At 37.1% G+C, this 20148-nt stretch overlaps 2 protein-coding genes across 2 annotated transcripts in view; one reads left to right on the top strand and one right to left on the bottom strand.

Moving 5' to 3' along the window:
• Positions 1 to 16552, bottom strand: part of slc9a8 (solute carrier family 9 member 8) — a 55717-nt gene extending 39165 nt beyond the window's left edge. Inside the window, exons 1-4 of the mRNA XM_077217777.1 lie at positions 16254 to 16552; positions 15165 to 15346; positions 11811 to 11891; positions 9018 to 9076 (exon numbers count right to left, since the gene is read on the bottom strand). Of these exons, the coding sequence (XP_077073892.1) occupies positions 9018 to 9076; positions 11811 to 11891; positions 15165 to 15346; positions 16254 to 16450 (519 nt within the window). The 5' untranslated portion in view covers positions 16451 to 16552. The remainder of the gene's footprint in view (positions 1 to 9017; positions 9077 to 11810; positions 11892 to 15164; positions 15347 to 16253) is intronic.
• A 703-nt stretch (positions 16553 to 17255) lies between these two features.
• Positions 17256 to 20148, top strand: part of b4galt5 (UDP-Gal:betaGlcNAc beta 1,4- galactosyltransferase, polypeptide 5) — a 34574-nt gene continuing 31681 nt past the window's right edge. The window contains exon 1 of the mRNA XM_077217787.1: positions 17256 to 17776. Within this exon, the coding sequence (XP_077073902.1) occupies positions 17674 to 17776 (103 nt within the window). The 5' untranslated portion in view covers positions 17256 to 17673. The remainder of the gene's footprint in view (positions 17777 to 20148) is intronic.

Here is a 20148-nt window from a genome sequence, read left to right as displayed (position 1 = left end):
AATAATGAACTTTATCACAATATGCTAATTTTTTGAGAAGGACCTGTATATATATATTTCAATGAAATATTACTAATATGCCCTGGAAGAGGATTATTTAACAACTAAAACTGTGAATTCAATTCCACAACTGTGGGCTGTTCCTGATCCTAATCGATTGCTCCTGTCTGCCTAGCTGCCTGCTGTGTTTTGTTTGCTTCGAGGCTGTAAGCTCCGTCTAAGCCTCGTATTAGCTTTGTATTTCTTTCTGTTTTGAACCATCATTTACTACCATTTCTAGTTGTTTATGCTACTAAATACAGCTTAGACAACATCTCAGATTAACCTGACATCGCTAGCTTCCGTTATTGTTAGCACAACACGCTAGTAACTCGATAGCCTGTTAACGCGCCACCCGTGCGCTCAGTTATTTATTTATTTTTCTCTCGCGCGCCCGCGCCTCTGAGTTCATAAAAAGCCCAGGTGAGTAAAAATCAGTCAACAAACACGGTGAGTAATGTCTTGTCCTGTTATTGTCACCTGCACTTCATGTTACATGTTTAGCATAGCCTTCCCCGTCGGCAATATAGGGTTTACATGTGATAAATGCAAGGAAACAGTCAGGCTGACGGAGAAGATTTCAGAATTAGAAACACGCATCCAAACTTTAATTGAGGATAGTAAGTGTGCTAGAGCTTTAGATACTATTTTGGATGCGCCTAGCATAGTGAACTCTTTACATGATTCGGTTCCGGCTGAATTATTGCCTGTGCAGCCAGGCAGATGGGTGACAGTGAAGGATCGGTCTAGTCGCGGATCAAACAACCACTCTTCCGTTCCGATTACCACAACAAATCGATTTGCCCCACTCAGTGAAACACCCACTTAGAATTCTGTTGATTGTGCCCTGGTAATTGGCGATTCTATTACACGGAACGTGAAAATAGTGACACCAATCAACATAGTCACATGTTTGCCGGGAGCCAGAGCGCCTGACATCAAAGCAAATTTAAAAAACCTGGCTAATGCTAATCGTAAATTCTCTAAGAATGTTATTCACGTCGGCACTAATGATGTTCGACTCCGCCAGTCGGAGATCACCAAAATTAATATTAAAGAGGTGTTTGAACTCGCAAGTACGATGTCAGGCACTGTAATTTGCTCTGGCCCCCTTCCTGTTTGAAGGAGTGATGAGATAGTTGATACAACTCAGATTGTCATCACTTAATGGCTGGCTGTCTAAGTGGTGTCCGCAAAATAATATAGAATTCATAGACAATTGGAAAAGTTTTTGGGGCAAACCTGACCTGTTGAAAAGCGATGGTATTCATCCCTCCTGGGATGGTGCTGCTCTTCTCTCTAGTAATTTGGCTCATAGTCTTAGAGACAAAACATGACAATCTGGGGCTCAGGTCAGGAAGCAGACAAACTGGCTAAACCGACCGTCTGCTAGCGGCCTCGCGTCACCAAGGTCAGATAAATCCCATCACATAGAGCCTCTTTCACCTAGATATCATCATATAGAGACTGTGTCTGTTCCCCGAATTTGGAAATCCAGAATATGTCCAAACCGATCTAAGGTTAAAAATGTAATTGATATTCAACAAATAAAAAATAGATATAATACAGATGAGCAAACGATAAACCTTGGGTTGCTGAATATTCGATCCCTTACTTCAAAAGCGCTCATAGTTAATGATATGATTTCAGATTATAACCTAGATGTGCTTGTATGACAGAAACCTGGCTAAAACCAGACGATTACATTACTTTAAATGAGTCCACCCCCCATGATTACTGTTATAAACATGAACCTCGCCTGAAAGGCAAAAGGGGAGGTGTTGCTGTAATTTATAGCAATATTTTCAAAACCACTAAAAAATCTAGTTTTAAATATACTTCTTTTGAAGTGTTGGTGCTTAATGTAAAAATATATAATGTAAACGATAAATCAAGTTTGAGAATTCTGCTGGCAACTGTATACAGGCCACCAGGGCACAATAAAGAATTTATCAAAGAATTTGCCGACTTTCTATCAGAATTAGTATTGACTGCAGATAAAGTCCTAATTGTTGGTGATTTTAATATACATGTAGATAATGGAAAAGATGCAATGGGATTGGCATTTAAAGACATTCTTAACTCTATTGGAGTTAGACAACATGTGTCAGGACCTACTAATTGTCGTAATCATACTCTAGATCTAATATTATCACATGGAATCAATGTTGATGCTGTTGAAATTCTGCAGCAGAGCGACGACATCTCAGATCATTATCTAGTCTCATGTAAATTACATTTAGCCAAGGCTGCAATGCCAACTCCGTGTTACAAGTATGTTAGACCTATCACTTCTGCCACTAAAGACTGCTTTATCAATAATCTTCCTAATCAGTTTCATCGTCTCAGCAGATAGCTTAGAATAACTTGATATTGTAACAGAAACTTTTAACTCTCTCCTTTCCAGCACTTTAGACACAGTTGCTCCGTTGCGCTTAAAGAAGATTAAAGAAAATAGTCCAACGCCGTGGTACAACGAGCACACCCGGCCCCTTAAGAGAGCAGCCAGAAAAATGGAGCGCAACTGGAAGAAAACAAAACTAGAGGTATTTCGGATTTCATGGAAGGAGAGCTCGATTGCTTACAGAGAGGCTTTAAAAGCTGCTAGATCTGATTATTTTTCAACCCTATTAAAAGAAAATAAACATAATCCAAGGTATTTATTTGAAAAAGTGGCTACACTAACGAAAAAGAAAGCTTCAAGCCCAGAAGTTTCCAAGAAACACAGCAGTAATGACTTTATGAACTTCTTCACTTATAAGATAATATTAGGGACAAAATTATAACTATGCAACCGTCTAATACAGTATCACATCAGGGAGTGCATTAGAGTCTCCCTGAGGTAAAATTTGATTAATTTGTTGCTATAGGAGAGGAAGAATTTTGCAAAATCGACAACATGTATGTTAGACCCTATACCGACTAAACTACTGAAAGAGATGCTTCCAGAAGTCATAGATCCTCTTCTTAACATCATTAATTCGTCTTTGTCTCTAGGATACGTACCAAAAACCTTTAAGCTGGCTATGATTTAACCGCTTGTTAAAAAAACGCAACTTGATCCTACAGAATTAGTCAATTACAGGCCGATCTCAAATCTACCTTTTCTGTCAAAGATACTAGAAAAGGCAGTATCCTCACAACTATGTTCCTTTCTTGAAAGAAATGGTATCTGTGAGGATTCCCAGTCGGGATTTAGACTGCACTGAGACACTGAGACATAGCACTGAGACAGCTCTGAGACAGCTCTCATTAGTCACAAATGATTTGCTCTTATCATCCGATCATGGTTGTATCTCTCTACTAGTGTTACTTGATCTTAGTGCTGCATTTGACACATTTGACCACAACATTCTCTTAAATAGACTAGAAAACAATGCTGGCATTAGTGGAATTGCATTAGCATGGTTTAAATCATATTAATCTGACCGCTATCAGTTTGTAGCAGTAAATGAAGAGATGTCTTATCGATCACAAGTTCAGTATGGCGTACCACAAGGCTCGGTACTAGGACCGCTGCTGTTCACTCTGTACATGCTACCTTTAGGAGATATCATTAGGAAACATGGAATTAGCTTTTATGCTGATGATACTCAGCTCTATATTTCTTCCAAACCTAACAAAACTCACAAATTTACAAAATTATCGGAATGCATAGTTGATATCAAAAATTGGAATGACTAGTAATTTCCTACTACTAAATTCTGAAAAAACAGAGATTCTAATTATTGGACAAAAAACTTCCACACGTAATAACCTAGAATACCGTCTAACACTTGATGGCTGCTCTGTTAAGTCTTCGTCGTCAGTTAGGAACCTGGGTGTGCTCTTTGATACCAATCTTTCATTTGAAAGACACGTGTCTAGAGTCTGTAAAACCGCATTTTTCCATCTTAAAAATATATCTTAATTACGTCATATGCTCTCATTGACAAATGCGGAACAACTAGTTCATGCGTTCATGACATCAAGGCTAGATTATTGTAATGCTCTACTGGGTGGTTGCCCTGCACACTTATGCCTGATTCAGATTACACGATTTTTTTTTGTCTGTTACGATACTCACTGTGTCAGATTAACCGATTTTGACTCCTAAAATCTTGTCGTGTGGTGGACAAGAAACATGTCAGACTACACGTTGCTTCCTGACCAGTCATCCCGTGCCGACACAACGACACGCGTGATGTCATTGAGAAGGCGAAACTAGTAGCGAGTGACTTCCGGAAACGAACGTAAACAAACAATGGATGAAGCGGTGAGTGTTGTATTGGCTGTCCTGTGTTCAGAATGGACACGTTCCTGGATTGCTCGAAGAGGACAGTATGGGCTGTCAATCCTCCAAAGAAAACTTGAGGTAAAATATTGTTTTCTTACGAACCTTTCTTCCATGTCATAACTCCACCTAGTAGCACCATCATCTCTCTTTCGTTTCGCCATTTTTGAAAGTTGTGTATGGAAAAGCTTCTGTGCTCCTATTGGTCAACCTCATACATGTGACGGAACCCGTCGTGGACGACCGTTAAAAAAATTAAACATGCTAGTCTTCTTGTCTTGATGTCGTGAAGCATCGCAGATGCGACGTAGGTTGTCGCCCACTATGACACACTATACAAGATTATAAGATCGAATCTTGCGTCCCGACGCCCGTTGTCGTTTACGAATCCCCACGACACCCTACGTCAAACGGATCGTGCCAAAATCGGGCTAAAATCGTGCAATCTGAACCAGGCATTAATAAACAAACTACAGCTAGTTCAAAACGCAGCCGCTAGAGTTCTTACCAGAACCAGGAAGTACGACCATATTAGCCCGGTTCTGTCAACACTGCATTGGCTCCCTATTAAACATCGTATACATTTTAAAATATTGCTGATTACTTACAAAGCACTAAATGGTTTAGCTCCCCAGTACTTGAGAGAGCTCTTAACGCATTATAGTCCTTCACGTCTATTGCGATCTCAAAGTTCTGGCCAGTTGATAATACCTAGAATATCTAAATCGACTGCTGGCGGTAGATCCTTTTCGTATTTAGCACCAAAACTTTGGAACAATCTTCCTAACATTGTCCGGGAAGCAGACACAGTCTGTCAGCTCAAATCTAGACTAAAAACACATCTCTTTGACCTAGCATTCACATAACACTCTATAGACTTCTATAATTCAATATTAGGCTGCTTAGATTAGGTCAGCCGGAACTGGGAACACTTCCCTTAAATAATAATGATGTACTCGTTACATCATAAGAAGAATGGCATCTACGCTAATTTTAGTGTCTTTGTTTATTTAGTGTCTTTGCGCATCCTATCTTAGCCTATGTTCACTTTTCATAATCAATATAGATGGGGAAAAAATAACATTATTATTTTTTAACAAATATGAAACTAAATGCACTTAGTTAATGGCTACAACACGTAGCCTAATAGTAGGCCTGAATATTGTTATCATTACTTTTTTCAAGTTCGGCACGAATTACTATTAGCCTAAATGTGTTACTAAATCATTTGAATGTATTTTTAACATTGTTGTATTTAAGGACTGTATTTGTGTGTTATTTTTTAATTATTTGTTTTATGTGGTGGACAATATTGGAACGTGACAATATTGTTGTTTGATTTAATAATAATTTTTCATGATGGTGATGGTCTCGATCTCCAGAGAAGTATCTCCTCTTTGCCGTCTTCCGTGTGTCCATGGCGTAAAATGAGGGCGTGGGGGAAGCGGATACTTGAATATATAGGGGCGTGTTATTCTAATGACGATCGTTTTCAGCCGCGGCATTTATCAAGGGCAGGTATTGCGTACACCTGGATTTCAAAGGTACGCACAGCTTCATAAATCAGGCGGTTAGAGGAGTGTAAGCATAATCTTACGCCAACATATACGCCCGTTTCTACGCAAGAATGATAAATGAGGGCCATTGTGGTGTACACCGCGGCACCTTTAGCTGTTTTTATAAGAATAAAAACCATTGTAAACTATTGTAGACGTATGTAGCTCTTAGCTCTTGTGTCTGTTTGCACTTTGAATATTGCTCGAGTACTTTGATTATGGTCGCACTTAATGGTTGTACTTTGATTATGGTTTTTGCAATTAATTAGACATTATTTTTCTTATTTATGCTGTTTTTATTTCCATGCTCAATCAGAAGTTCTGGAAGCTCATAAATGTACAGTAAGGTCTGAAGAGACTCGTGTGAAATCATACTTTCAGTCAGTTGAGTTTGTGGCAAAACCTTTTACAGTGCTTGTATATTGTTGTCTTTCAATGCATATGATCATTAATACTCAGAAAGTAGATCTGAAATGACAAGATTATTAGTTAAAACATTTCACCTGCAAATGCACCTGCTGACATTGAGGATTTCTATAAATGATTGTGCAAAAATCTTGCCCCGTCTCGTTCTCGTGAACCCAATCTTGTCTCATCTCATAAGTGTCTCATTACACCCCTAGTCAACACCATCAGATATTTATGAATAAGTTGAAAAATGTGTCGTGTCTGCGTCACAACTGAAACATGGCAACACCATTGTTCAAACAGCTTGTTAAATAATTTCCCTCATTTTACCATTCAATAGTTAAGGGTCGGTAAGATTTTTAAATGTTTTTGGAATTAATCACTTCTGCTCACCGAGGCTGCATTTATTTGATTAAAAAATATATTGTGAAATATTACATTTAAAGTTTTCTATAGCCTGTGATGCAAAGCAATATTTTCTGCATCACTACTCATGATAATCAATAAACATTTCTGATTATTATCCATTTTGAAAACAGTTTCATGATAAAAACCCAGCCAGAGAAGAGTCTGTACATTTAAAGCACAACTGTGTGAAGGTGCCCTAAGAAAAGTGCCTTACTGTGGTCAGATGACCAAACAAAAATGTCTTCCAAAACTACATATTTTCAAAATCAACAAGACGGTTACATGAATAATCAATTTTGAAAATATGTTTTGTATATTATGTGCCTTCTAGAAACATGATCTATGTCACATCTCAAGAATATGTGATCTAAAAAAGCAGAAAAGAGTGGAAGGAATGAAGCAGAGACACGCTCCAGTTGAACCGTTCATCCAGAGGCTCTTGGGTTACCAACACACAGCGGGAACTGAGGCCCTCCTGACCTTTACTTCCTCAAACAAAAGGAAGCTCTGTACTCACAGAGCCTGGCATCACCTCACATCCCAGACAAAAATGTTAATTAAGGCCAGAGACAGAGATGAAAAGCTGGAGACAGGAAGAGAAAAGAGAGGCAGGCATGAGAAGCAAATGCGTGAGAGAGAGAGAGAGAGAGAGAGAGAGAGAGAGAGAGAGAGAGAGAGAGAGAGAGAGAGAGAGAGAGACTATGTGAAGCGCGAGAGAATGAAACAGGAGACAGGAACAGTCAAAATATGAGAAGAGGAAGGAAAAGAGAGAAGCGCAGGAGAGAAAGATATATGGTGTGTGGAATGGTTTCCTCTGCTCTCAGAATCTTTTACAATGAACGCTTCAACTAACCTTTTCATTATTCCTGTCATCATTACTCTTCAGAGTCACATGATCCTTAAGAAATCATTCTATATACTAATAGGGCTGCACAATATATCGAAATTATCGAAATATCGCAAATGTATATATTGCGATATGCATATTGCGACGGAACAAAAGACAAAGAGAAAGTCCCTCGCTGCTCTTGGCTGAATAACTTTTGTAAGCTTTAATAAGAATCAGTAAATATGTTTAATTCATAGACTGAAAACTAAGCCGTTTTTTATATTTACATTTGATTATTCAGTTTCTGTTGTTAAATAAACCTATGTAGGATAACCTGAAACCCTGAACCCTGTGGTTTACACTGATTAAAAATAACACTTGCTTCAGTAAAACACTGAGGGTTCACTTTCAGAAGCTGTAGGGATGTGTTCTTGTCACAAAAAGAATGTGAAACACGTATGTAGGTTATATAATAGATCAATTAAGTTTACTTTACACACTTTAAGCATTATCGTATCACATATCGCATCTTATCACACATCGCATTTTTCTTCAATATCGTGCAGCCCTATATACTAATTTGCTGCTCAAGAAACATTTGTGATTATTATGACTGTTGAAAACAGGTGTGCTGATTAAAGGAATAGTACAGCCAAAACTGAAAGTGTCCTGATTATTTACTCAAACCCAGACCATCCAATATGTACTTGACTTCCTTTCCTCAGCCGCAGAGAAATGTAAGCGTTGGAGGAAAACATTACAGGACTTTTCTCCATCTAAAGCAAGTGAATGTTGCCCAATATAGACCATTTTTGACGGCCAAAAATTCATATTTAGTTAGCTTCAAAGAGCTCCACATGACCCCAGCCGACACATAAGGGTCTAGCAAAACTGTCAGTCATTTATAGAAAAAGAAAAATATATATATATACTTTTTAACCACAAATGCTTGCTTAGTCTAGCTCTGCGAAGAATTGTTTACAAGGAGTGTGTGAATAATCAGAAAAAGAGTGAATATTGAGTAAGTAATCGGGACATTTTCAATTTTGGGTGAACTATTCCTTTAATGTTTTTGCGGAAACCGTGATCCCTTTTTTTTCAGGATATTGTGAGGAATCGTAAATTTTAAATAACATTACTTGAAACAGAATTTTCTGTAACAATGTGAACGCCTTTACCGTTCATTTTAATCAATTTATTGCATCCTAAAGTATCAATTTATTTCAGAAAGTAAAAAATGAAAATCTTACTGACCAAGTTTTGAAAAGTAGTGTACTTGAGCAGTGTACACATTTCAACCAAAAGTAGTGTACATATTTCAACCAAATCTCAGTAAGAAAAGTACAGTGCGGTCGAGTAATGAGACAGCTTAATGAAGCTGTAATGACGCCGCTTAATGAAATTCCCAATTGGTCAGAAGACCTGACTGACAACGTAATACTGGATTATTAAACACTGATGTTAGTAACAGTTGCAAACCAAAGTGATGGCGAGAGAATCGTACCTTCCAGTTGGCCAACTGCAGAGACTCAATGATCTTGATAAACGCTCCCATCAGAATCCCTGGAAAAGAAACACCAAATATATTGTGTTTACTGTCGGAGATGTGTCACTCGCGGGCTTGCGCCACGCATTTTAATCAATGTTTAATCAACCAATTGCCTGGATTTAATAAATAAGAAGTAAATATAGCAGACAATATAATCAGGACTTCTCAGCTGCGCGCTTGCAATAGTCACAAGCTCACACAATACGTGACGGAGGCTGGCAGCAGATAAATCAATTCAGTGAATTACACTGCGCAAATCAAAAGTAATAGTCTGGCCTAGGCTACTACCCACTGGATGAAGAAGGGTTGGCTCTCAACAGAACATATAATAATCATTTTATTTTATTTTTCGTGTTCACATTTATGAGGAAAAAACGGACGTGACAAGCTCTGAAAGCGGCACTAAAGTGCTTTAAAACTTTCACATAGACCTCGAACAGAAGGCACAATGCCTTTCATTAAAGTCAATTTCGTTTTTTATTAATTATATCTTAATTTTAATCAATGTTTCATCAACCAAATGCCTGGATTTCAGACAATAGATAATCTCGAAACTGTTCACTCTGTACATGCTACCTTTAGGAGATATCATTAGGAAACATGGAATAGCTTTCACTGTTATGCTGATGATACTCAGCTCTATATTTCTTCCAAACCTAACGAAACTCACCAATTCACAAAATTATCGGAATGCATAGTTGATATCAAAAATTGGAATGACTTGTAATTTCCTACTACTAAATTCTGAAAAAACAGAGATTCTAATTATTGGACAAAAAACTTCCACACATAATAACCTAGAATACCGTCTAACACTTGATGGCTGCTCTGTTAAGTCTTCGTCGTCAGTTAGGAACCTGGGTGTGCTCTTTGATACCAATCTCTCATTTGAAAGTCACGTGTCTAGAGTCTGTAAAACCGCATTTTTCCATCTTAAAAATATATCTAAATTACGTCATATGCTCTCATTGACAAATGCAGAACAATTAGTCCATGTGTTCATGACATCAAGGCTAGATTATTGTAATGCTCTACTGGGTGGTTGCCCTGCACACTTAATAAACAAACTACAGCTAGTTCAAAACGCAGCCGCTAGAGTTCTTACCAGAACCAGGAAGTATGACCATATTAGCCCGGTTCTGTCAACACTGCATTGGCTCCCTATTAAACATCGTATACATTTTAAAATATTGCTGATTACTTACAAAGCACTAAATGGTTTAGCTCCGCAGTACTTGAGCGAGCTCTTAACCTATTATAGTCCTTCACGTCTATTGCGATCTCAAAGTTCTGGCCAGTTGATAATACCTAGAATATCTAAATCGACTGCTGGCGGTAGATCCTTTTCCTATTTAGCACCAAAACTTTGGAACAATCTTCCTAACATTGTCCGGGAAGCAGACACAGTCTGTCAGTTCAAAGCTAGACTAAAAACACATCTCTTTGACCTAGCATTCACATAACACTCTATATACTTCTATAATTCAATATTAGGCTGCTCAGATTAGGTCAGCCGGAACTGGGAACACATCTCTCAAATCCTGATGTACTCGTTACATCATAAGAAGAATGTTTTGATTTCAGACAATAGATAATCTTGAAACTGAGGCGCCGGCGAGTGAACTGCAACTTGTCTCATAAATGAACCGAAACTCAGCGTATAGACCTGAGAAATATATCTATTGAAAGGTCTACTTTTAAACAGAACAAATCAAAACGAAAGACAAACTGCTCTCTGCTTATGTAGGCCTAATCCTTCTGAAATGTACATTTCTCTCTGGCGAGTTCAAAGATCGCGAGTCCGCTTCCTCAACTTCATCTTTGCAGCCCACAATGACTGAAAACACTTGTTATTAATAAACAATTAAAATGTCTCCTTGCTATATTTGATGTATTCATATCATTGCTTTTGCCAGTTCATTGTGACAGCTTTTATGTGCTTCATTGGCAGCGCCACCCTTACATGAATCACCGCAGGCCGCATTTTTTTAATATTAATTTATCGGCCATTATAAATGCCGATACCCATAGTTATGAAAATGCCTAATATCGGCCGATAATATCGGCTCGCCTATATATCGGTCGGGCTCTAGTATGAACTTTATAAGGTTATTTTGTCTTCAGTGAACACACTATTACTCGCACTATTAACGCTAATAAAACAGCAGAGTTTTTTCTTTCCATACAGCAGATCTTAGTCAGGCAAGTGCCAGATTACATTTTTGTCAGAATTGAAGACAAGGCTGTGACTGACAGAAGTTCAGTGTGTTCAAGACTACACTGTGGTTTATAAAGATGCCAAATGTTCAGCTCTATCGAAACATCGTTCCACAAGCTTTCAGCAAACAAACGATGAGGGAATTTACATTTTTGGGTGAACTATTGCTTTAAATTTTTACTGAGCCACTGTCTTTAATACTTTTGCATGCTAAGAGGAACTGATCAATCCCCATGTAATCTTACAGGAACTACATTTGTGTTAATTCACTCACATTGTGAAACAGGACAACCGTTTCATACCGTAAACACACACACCTACTCCTGACATTCATTATTGATCAGTTAACTGATTGTTCTTAAAGCAGAGTGATCTGATATCTAAGACACTTTGCTTAGTCACATGCAGCAGGGACATATTTGCCTCTGTTTTGTGTTTCTGTCATTATGACAGACTCAATTGCTCGACCGACATTGAAGAGAAAAGAATGAAGAACTGTGAGGTAAAAGAATGAGATCATGAAGACGTACCCAGCGAGACCACAGCCACACTCTCCGGCAAAAAGTGCAGCTTGAATTTGATCAGCAGGTGCACGAGTATGATACAAATACCTGAGGGGGAAACACCAATAAATAAAACTCACACACACACACAAAAATTGTTACTACAGTTATAGTTACTGCAATAACACAGTGATATCTTGGTATCAGCACCACAGTCATCAAGCTGAGAAAATAAAATACATGTTTAAGACATCAAATTCATTTATCCTTGTTTTGCAATAACAAGTATTTAGGGCACTAATAATCTTAGAATTATAAGTAAATTTAGGTACATATATAGAAATAAGCAGGAAAAATATTCAACAGTGCAAAATTTTGGGATCAATAAAAAGTTCCCGTAAGACTTTTATTGAGCAAAGATGCTGTTATATTCATCAGAGAATACATTGTGTTTCTACAAAGATATTCATCAGCACAACTGTTTTTAACACATCAAATCATTATACTGATTTCTGAAGGATCATGTGACACTGAAGACTGGAGTAATGATGCTGAAAATTCAGCTTTGATCACAGGAATAAATTACTCTTTACTATATATTCACATAGAAACATAATTTGTAATAATATTTCACAATTTTACTGTTTTTACTGTATTTTGGATCAAATAAATTCAGCCTTGGTGAGCAGAAGAGACTTCTTTTAAAAATGTTGAAACATTTTACTGACCAAACCTTTTAACGGTAGTCCATGTGTGTTTAATAAAGGGTAAAAAAAGAGTTAAAATATATATTTTTTTGTTATCAATAATTATTAAAACTTTTGTATATGTGCTTGTTCCTTTTGTAATTGGATGTTGCAATAAATGATACACCCAACAAGAACATCACTATTTAATATGCAATATCATATGATATTTGTTATTCTTTAGTCTTTGATATGGCACACAAAACTGGAAACACTTCAGGATTTTTAAAGTCGCCGTCTGATTGGTTGAATTCTGCAGGAATTATAACGGTTCTATAACAGTTCCTCTGGAAACAAAGATGCTGTGATGCCAAACCCCCTCATGGAAAAAACAACTGTGACAATGCACACTTATCAGGATCAACTAAACGCTGGGTTTTCAAAAGTAGGTGAAGTTCATGGCATAGACTCTTTAAAACGTCCAACTGTTGTTGTAGGGACATTGAAGTTACATTTCCACGCCCCTAAACATGACGCGGAGCAAAACTAACTGTGATTGGTCGCTTTACCTGTCAGTCAGACTAGGTATAAAGAGACAAGAGAAGATGAATTGTGAGAGTGTCACTGTTACCCATAGTGATGCGTTGTGCAGGTTTATAATTACACTTTAACCTAGATTACGCCTCCAGGATCACATTATGAAGACATTATGAATGAATTTAAGGCATGATTCCTCATCATACGCAGAGCTGGTCATTATGTAAGACTACACTCGGCACAATGATCCGAACACACACATTAACACATGACATCCCAGGGAGAGGGCCAATTCCAAAACATCAACACATAACGTAACCTGAAACCTCGGAGCTTTTAAATGACACAAAACACATGTGAGTCTCACTGTGACTTCATCGTTCGGCCAGGCGTAGCCCTTAGCAACCGAGGAGGAAACACTGTCTGATGACTCAACAGACACCTTCATGTATAGAGGAACAGCTGAACATGAAGGAAAGTCACAAAAATGACAAAAGATACATAGAAAAAAGAGTTATTAGTATACTTGTAAAAGCCAAAATAATCTCTGTTACTTTCATTACCTATCATCACTGTAAAGCTGCTTTGAAACAGTCCATATTGTTAAAAGCGCTATATAAATGAAGGTGACTTAACTTATATATCGGCCAGCCCAATTTTTTCATTGACATCTATAACTTCTCCTTAACACATTGTGCTATGCATAAATCAGCATTCAGAGTCCATTAACACTTGCCATCAAATGTGTCAATTCAAGTCACACAAAATGTATCTTCGGCAGGGGTCAATAAAATATACTAAAAAAATGTTGCTAGAAGTATTTTATGATCACTAATGCTGAATTTATTTCAATTTATATTTATATTAAAATAAAGTAAAACAGTAAAATTACTCCAGTCTTCAGTGTCACAAGATCCTTCAGAAATCAGTCTAAATGATTTGATGCCCAAGAAACATGTCTATATTTAGTTTATTTCAGGATTTTTTTTTTATGAAAAGAAAGTTCAAAAGAACAGCATTTATTTTAGAGCACAAATTTAATAAAATATAAAATATATATATTATTTCTAATTTTATCATTTTATAGTATTTTTATTGTTTTTATTTTCAAATAATTTATTCATTTTAATTTCACATTTTTATGATTTAATCAATCATTAGCTTTTCATCAACTCACAATCCCCCTGCTGTTTTTTCATTAATCGTAGTTTGGGAAAGCCTGGCATAATATGCGTTTCATGTTGTTTATAAGAAAGAATGGAAAATATTTTCTTTATAATTTTATATATATATATATATATATATATTCAAATCTAAGTGATAAATGAGATAGGTCAAAAGAGTAATCTAAAAGTACTTAAAAAGTAGTCAGAATACATAACCTAAAATATGTAAATCTAGACATTTTTATAAAGTAACTTGTAATCAGTTAAGACTACAATTTGAAGTAAATGTGCCCAGCACTGCAGATCTCTGCATTCGGGATCCAGCTAGCGGAGAACGTGACATGTATTATCTTCAAGACTGGGAACCACTCAGGAAATCCTAGCAGTTGACCATCCACTATCTTAAAGTCCCCCTGAGGTGAAAATCCAGCTTTTAATGGTGTTTATATGTCTATGTGGTGTTTTCAATTTGCTTTAAGACAAACCATGTGTAAATTCATAAGTCGACAGCATTGCTGAGTATTTTCTCCTTAAAACTGCAGTCTCAAAAACACGCTTTGAAATCGCTGGTGTTTCTGACGTCACAAACTACCTTGTAACCAATCAGATCAACGTGTGATCGTCAACGAATGGATCTCTGAGCTGAGTGAGTGAGTGGAGGCGGGGCTCATTTGCATATTCATAGAACCTTGTAGGCAAGAGTTTAGTTACATTCAAGCTATTTTAAGACATGAAGACATTTTTTGTCCAAGGAAAAAAACTTTAAATATGTAATTTTGGTGATCAAAGATTAGTTTTAAGTGATAAAATGTGATAAAACTATAAGGAAATGCTGTATCTGCATTTCCTTATTGCTCGTCACTGATAGACAACTTGAGAACTGGAAAGCTTTGGATACAGTTCTGATGCAGTTTAGTTATTAAAAGAAAAGAAATATGCATCATTCTTACATTGAGATCATTTCTGCCTTTAAAACAACTGCTGCTACCCACCAATGACCAGCAGGCTGAAGAAAATGGTCATCCCGCTGGACTGCTCCTCTTCCTGGGCCTTGACCCCCGTCTGCTCCGGCAGGATGGGCTCATTTTTAGGAGGCTCAGGGGTCGCAGGCTTGGGCACAGCTGTGGTGCTTTGAACAGTGTCATTGCTGGAGCTTTCTGTGTCATTTGTGACCCTGGATAACAAAACCAGTCACAAATCGCATATTTGTGGCAATAGCCAACATTGTATCAGTCAAAATTATAGATTTTTCTTTTATGCCAAAAATCATTAGGATATTAAGTAAAGATCATGTTCCATGAAGATATTTTGTAAATTTCCTACCGTAAATATATAAAACTTTTATTTTTGTGAGTGAATGCAACAAAAGCGCGGAAATAAATGGACAATTTTAAAGGCATTTTTTCTCAATGTTTTGATTATTTTGCACCCTCAGATTCCAGATTTTCTAATAGTTGTTATCTCGGCCAAGTATTATCCAATCCTAACAAACTATACATCAATGGAAAGCGTATTCAGCTTTCAGGTGATGTAAAAATCTCAAAAAATGTTAAAAAAAAATTTACCCATGTGACTGGTTTTGTGGTCCAGGGTCACATTTAACCAGATGAATATATTTACATAATTTACATTTTATTTAATGTCGGCCTACATATTATCTCCTAAGATATATCTAAATGACAAAAAGTTTTTACCTCATGAAAATATATTATTCAAAGATGTATGTCATTCACATCTCTATTGTCATTGAAAGTGGATGGATGTATTTTCTAAACGCTCCTACAAAACTAACTAAACAGAAAGACAGAAAAAATAACTTATATGTACATGACATGTACAGCCTATAACTGCAGGTAGATCTAGGCTATCATTGTACAGGATATTCCATTACATTCCTTGCACGTGTGTGTGTGTGTGTGTGTGTGTGTGTGTGTGTGTGTGTGTGTGTGTGTGTGTGTGTACTATGACATTCTATGACGAACTTAGTGATGATTATAATGTTACTGAATATTATTCGTAGCTGTACGCCACATCACAGCAGTCAATCACTCACAGATACAGAAGATGAGATACAGTAATACCTGGTCAGCTGTTCTGTGTGTCCATCAGCAGTTTTCTGATCCTGTGAATCACTGTTAGCTGGATTATTATGGACATGTTCTTCACTGTGTGTCTGATCATCTGCCGCAACAAACCGCGCGAGATCAGCCGTCAATATTATCAATAACACGCCGATTACAGCAGCTCGATTACTGACACTCATCGTGCTTATAAACATAGATGATCATTAGACGTAAGGGAAAAAACGCAAAATTAAACTCATGTCGCCACAATCCATGTTTCGCAGAGTAAATATATCGTCATCATTATTTACCCGGAAGCTCTGGGAAATGTAGTTTTAATTTGTAGTTTGAACCTCCGGGTATTTTTAAGCATACACAATGTCATAAAACGTATATATCCTGTATTGATATTCAGATATACATGATAACATCCACAAAATGAATGACTTATCGTTGTATAGAAACATTTTTTGACTAGTTCAAAAAACGGAGCTGATGCAGCGATGGTTGCGGGGAGTTATTCATAAAAGATGGGCGTGTCTACAATCTGCATATCTGTGATGCATCAGTCTGTAATGAAAGGTTTCATGCCATTAGAGTTTAAATTTACGATCGACCTACAATGAATGTCATTTTCTCTCTCTCTCTTGCTCTCTCTCTCTCTCTCTCTCTCTCTCTCTCTCTCTCTCTCTCTCTCTCTCTCTCTCTCTCTCTCTCTCTCTCTGTGTGTGTGTGTGTGTGTGTGTGTAGCCTAACTATAAACTGGATCTCAAACACCTAAGTTTGCAATACAATCACTGTTATATTAACACATTTTTGTTTTACTTCATTCCATTTTATTTGGTGTTCTTTTCAAGCTTGTTTTATTCGATTCGTGGTGTCGACTCGTGGTGTTCATTAAGACAGATGGATTAATTGCTAATGTGATTTTTGTAGCTCATACTGTAGGCTTAAAAAATGAATTGTCCCTTGGCGATCAATACGCGCACTTATTGGCTACTGTAGCCTACTGTACCGCCCTGTGTGTTTTAAAGCCTTTGATGAAAACCGGACCATGAGTGCAGCGTTACGTAATCACGTAAAGTCATGCATTGCGATGTTCACACACTCCTCCTTTGCTTACAGTCCCTTTCACTGCCGTGATATCTGTGCGTATGAGTCCCATGCGCTCCCATTCATAGCAGCGCGCGGGTGTGAGCGACTGTGTGTGTATGTGTGTGTGTGTGTGTTTGTGTGTTCGCGCGCACGCTGTCCCTACATACTGATATCTATACATGAAGATGATGAGACTCTGCTAACACGAGTGAACCTTCTAGATTGGATACCTTTCGGGATCGCACCTGAATCAGCGTGTTTGCGCTAGGACTCTCCATCTGGGTCTATTAACGGATCATATCTGCCTATAGCCCACGTATCTACAGAAGAACATCTGTCTATAATGCCGACACATATAAGATTTCGAAGGCCGTTTCTCGGGCTTTTATTTCTCTTCTCGCTCTCCACTTCTGCATTGTACTTCATCTATTCAGCTCCTGGTATAGGTAAGGCAACATTTATATAAGAATAATATCTGAATACTTGTGAAATCTGCTGTGTGATTATTATTTAGGCTGGTCTGTGTTTTTATAGGCTAGCCTACTCAAATTTCTCCATTGATGATGATCATAAATAGCCTAATTGTTTTCGTGTTTAATGTAATGAATCAGCGATCGGTGTTTGTGTTTAGAAAGCACGTTAATTCTGTCAGACATTCTGTCAAGCATCATGTATGATGTCCATTTAGCCTAGAGAACATAACACACTGAGTTAATTTCGCGTTTATCTTTTTGGACCGATCAACTTTGCTTATAGATTGTATTCCAGTGAAACTATGAATTGTGCTATATATTATAGCATAAAGGTTATTCCTTTCCGGGTGCGTTGGCTCGGACGCGCGCAGTTTGGGCAAAGCCCCGCCCACAGACGCTCCTTCCCGGCAGCGAGATGACAGACCTGTGACAGCATGATTCAGTCATGAATTTTCATTAGGACATGCTGACGTTGTTTTATGAACTCTCACGGAAAAACTGAATTATAAATATTAATAGCCTAGCCTACTACAAGCCAGCAGCATTCGTAAATGTAATTTCGCGAAGAACTTTTAATTAGCTTTATTCAAATCTTAAATAATGCAGTATATCAAACATTAACAACCGGCTACATTAACAGACGTTGTTACGCCATGCTTTTCATTAACACATGAATAATTACAGATGACATGAAATATATAACTGTATATTTTTAGTCATGTCAAGTCACCTTTATTTAGGTATAGCGCTTTTTGCAAAACAGATTATTTCAAAGCAGCTTTACAGAGATAACTGGAAAATAATGCAACAAAGTTTAATAGCGTCATAGTCCAGTAAGTTCAGTGATGGTTCATTTTTGTTGTAATAAAGATATTAATGTAAAGTTGTTGTTTTTTAAGCCATGACTTAATCTATTCATGTAAAGATGTGTATAACGTTAAAAAAATAAATTAATTAAAATGAGTGAGAGTGTAAAACTATAATTGTTAGTAGTACTGAACATAGAGATCAAACTGGATGCATTGCAAAGCTGATTTGTGAATATCCTCCTGAGACCCTAAAGAAAGTTTTTTGAAAAGAATATATATTTTATGCATTTATGTCAAGCTATTTCCTCTGTACATCAGCATGCAGTTGTTAAAAAAACAAACATGAAATGACATGTATAGGCAAAAACAATGTTTTTTTTTCATTCGCCAATACATTTTTAGGTTTCAGGATTTTTTTAACCAAACTTTGTATAAAGATGATCAACTATATTTTTTGAAAGATATAACGAAATGAATTGACATACCATTTTATTTATGCAATAGTGCCATTCAATACAATGTATATATTCACTGTATCTAATTTGCATATCAATGTAATGGAGAAAAAAGAGGTGTAATAATGGGAGTTATAGTTGGCAACATTTTCCTAATATAATCTAATATTTAGGAATATTGATATATAATTTCACTTTATCAATGCCTGATAGGCACGCTGTAAGTCCTGGTGTCTACGGTGCACATGTACGCCCTGTTCTGTAAAAGAAAAAGTCATGTTTTGATTAGAAACAAACAGCATGACATTTTCCTGAGATGTTGATTTATGACAAATAATTAGAAAATTAGTCAGATTTAAATGATAATTAAAAAATATTATCATATAAGAGTGTTACATTTGATCACTAAATTAATATCAGTCATATTTAAAGAAAAAGGAGAGGGAGTTTTCATGGCGAAACCTCCAAACATGTGTTGTCTCTGGAAAGCCCTGAATATGCTCCGTACAGGACACCCGGACTGAAAACTGTGATGTATATGCTGTCAGAGAAACTCACTAACATATAATGTCTGCTACACAGGGCGAAAGTCCCGTTAAACTTCAGACAGGAGTCCGGTGTGGCCAAGTGTGTCACTGTAACAGCCTGTGAACGCTTTTACCATCCGTGTGAAAAAAGTAGTTTCCCAACTGTGCATTGTCATTTCTCCTCTGTATAGCCTTGTTCTGCTTTGTTCTGCCTTTATGCAAATTTGCTTAATTATTAAGTTAGTCACTTTAAAAAAACATTTTAGCTTCCTTCTGCCTTAGGAGTTTCCGTTAGGTGTTTAAAAGAGGAGCAAGGGCCAGAAATGTTAGTATGTTAATAATGAATGAAACTTGGCATGTGCTGAGAGTCCCGGACGGAGGGGAGTGACTGACAAGTTAAACGGGAATGCCCTCTTCTGGAAGAAGGCTTTGTTTAAATCCAGGGAAACAGGAAATGTCAAGCCCCTAGTGTATTTCTGGCATTTGTGGGGCATACTTTTGGCTTCGGCACAGGATGAAATATAAAGATATGAGCTCTCTTTTGGAAACCAGTG

The sequence above is a fragment of the Siphateles boraxobius genome, unplaced genomic scaffold (assembly GCF_051911475.1).
Source record: "Siphateles boraxobius isolate OS27281-9 unplaced genomic scaffold, OSU_SipBor_1 76, whole genome shotgun sequence".
In the NCBI taxonomy this organism is placed as follows: Eukaryota; Metazoa; Chordata; class Actinopteri; order Cypriniformes; family Leuciscidae; genus Siphateles; species Siphateles boraxobius.
Note: the sequence above shows the minus strand (reverse complement) of the source record. Positions and strands in the feature narration are given on the sequence as shown.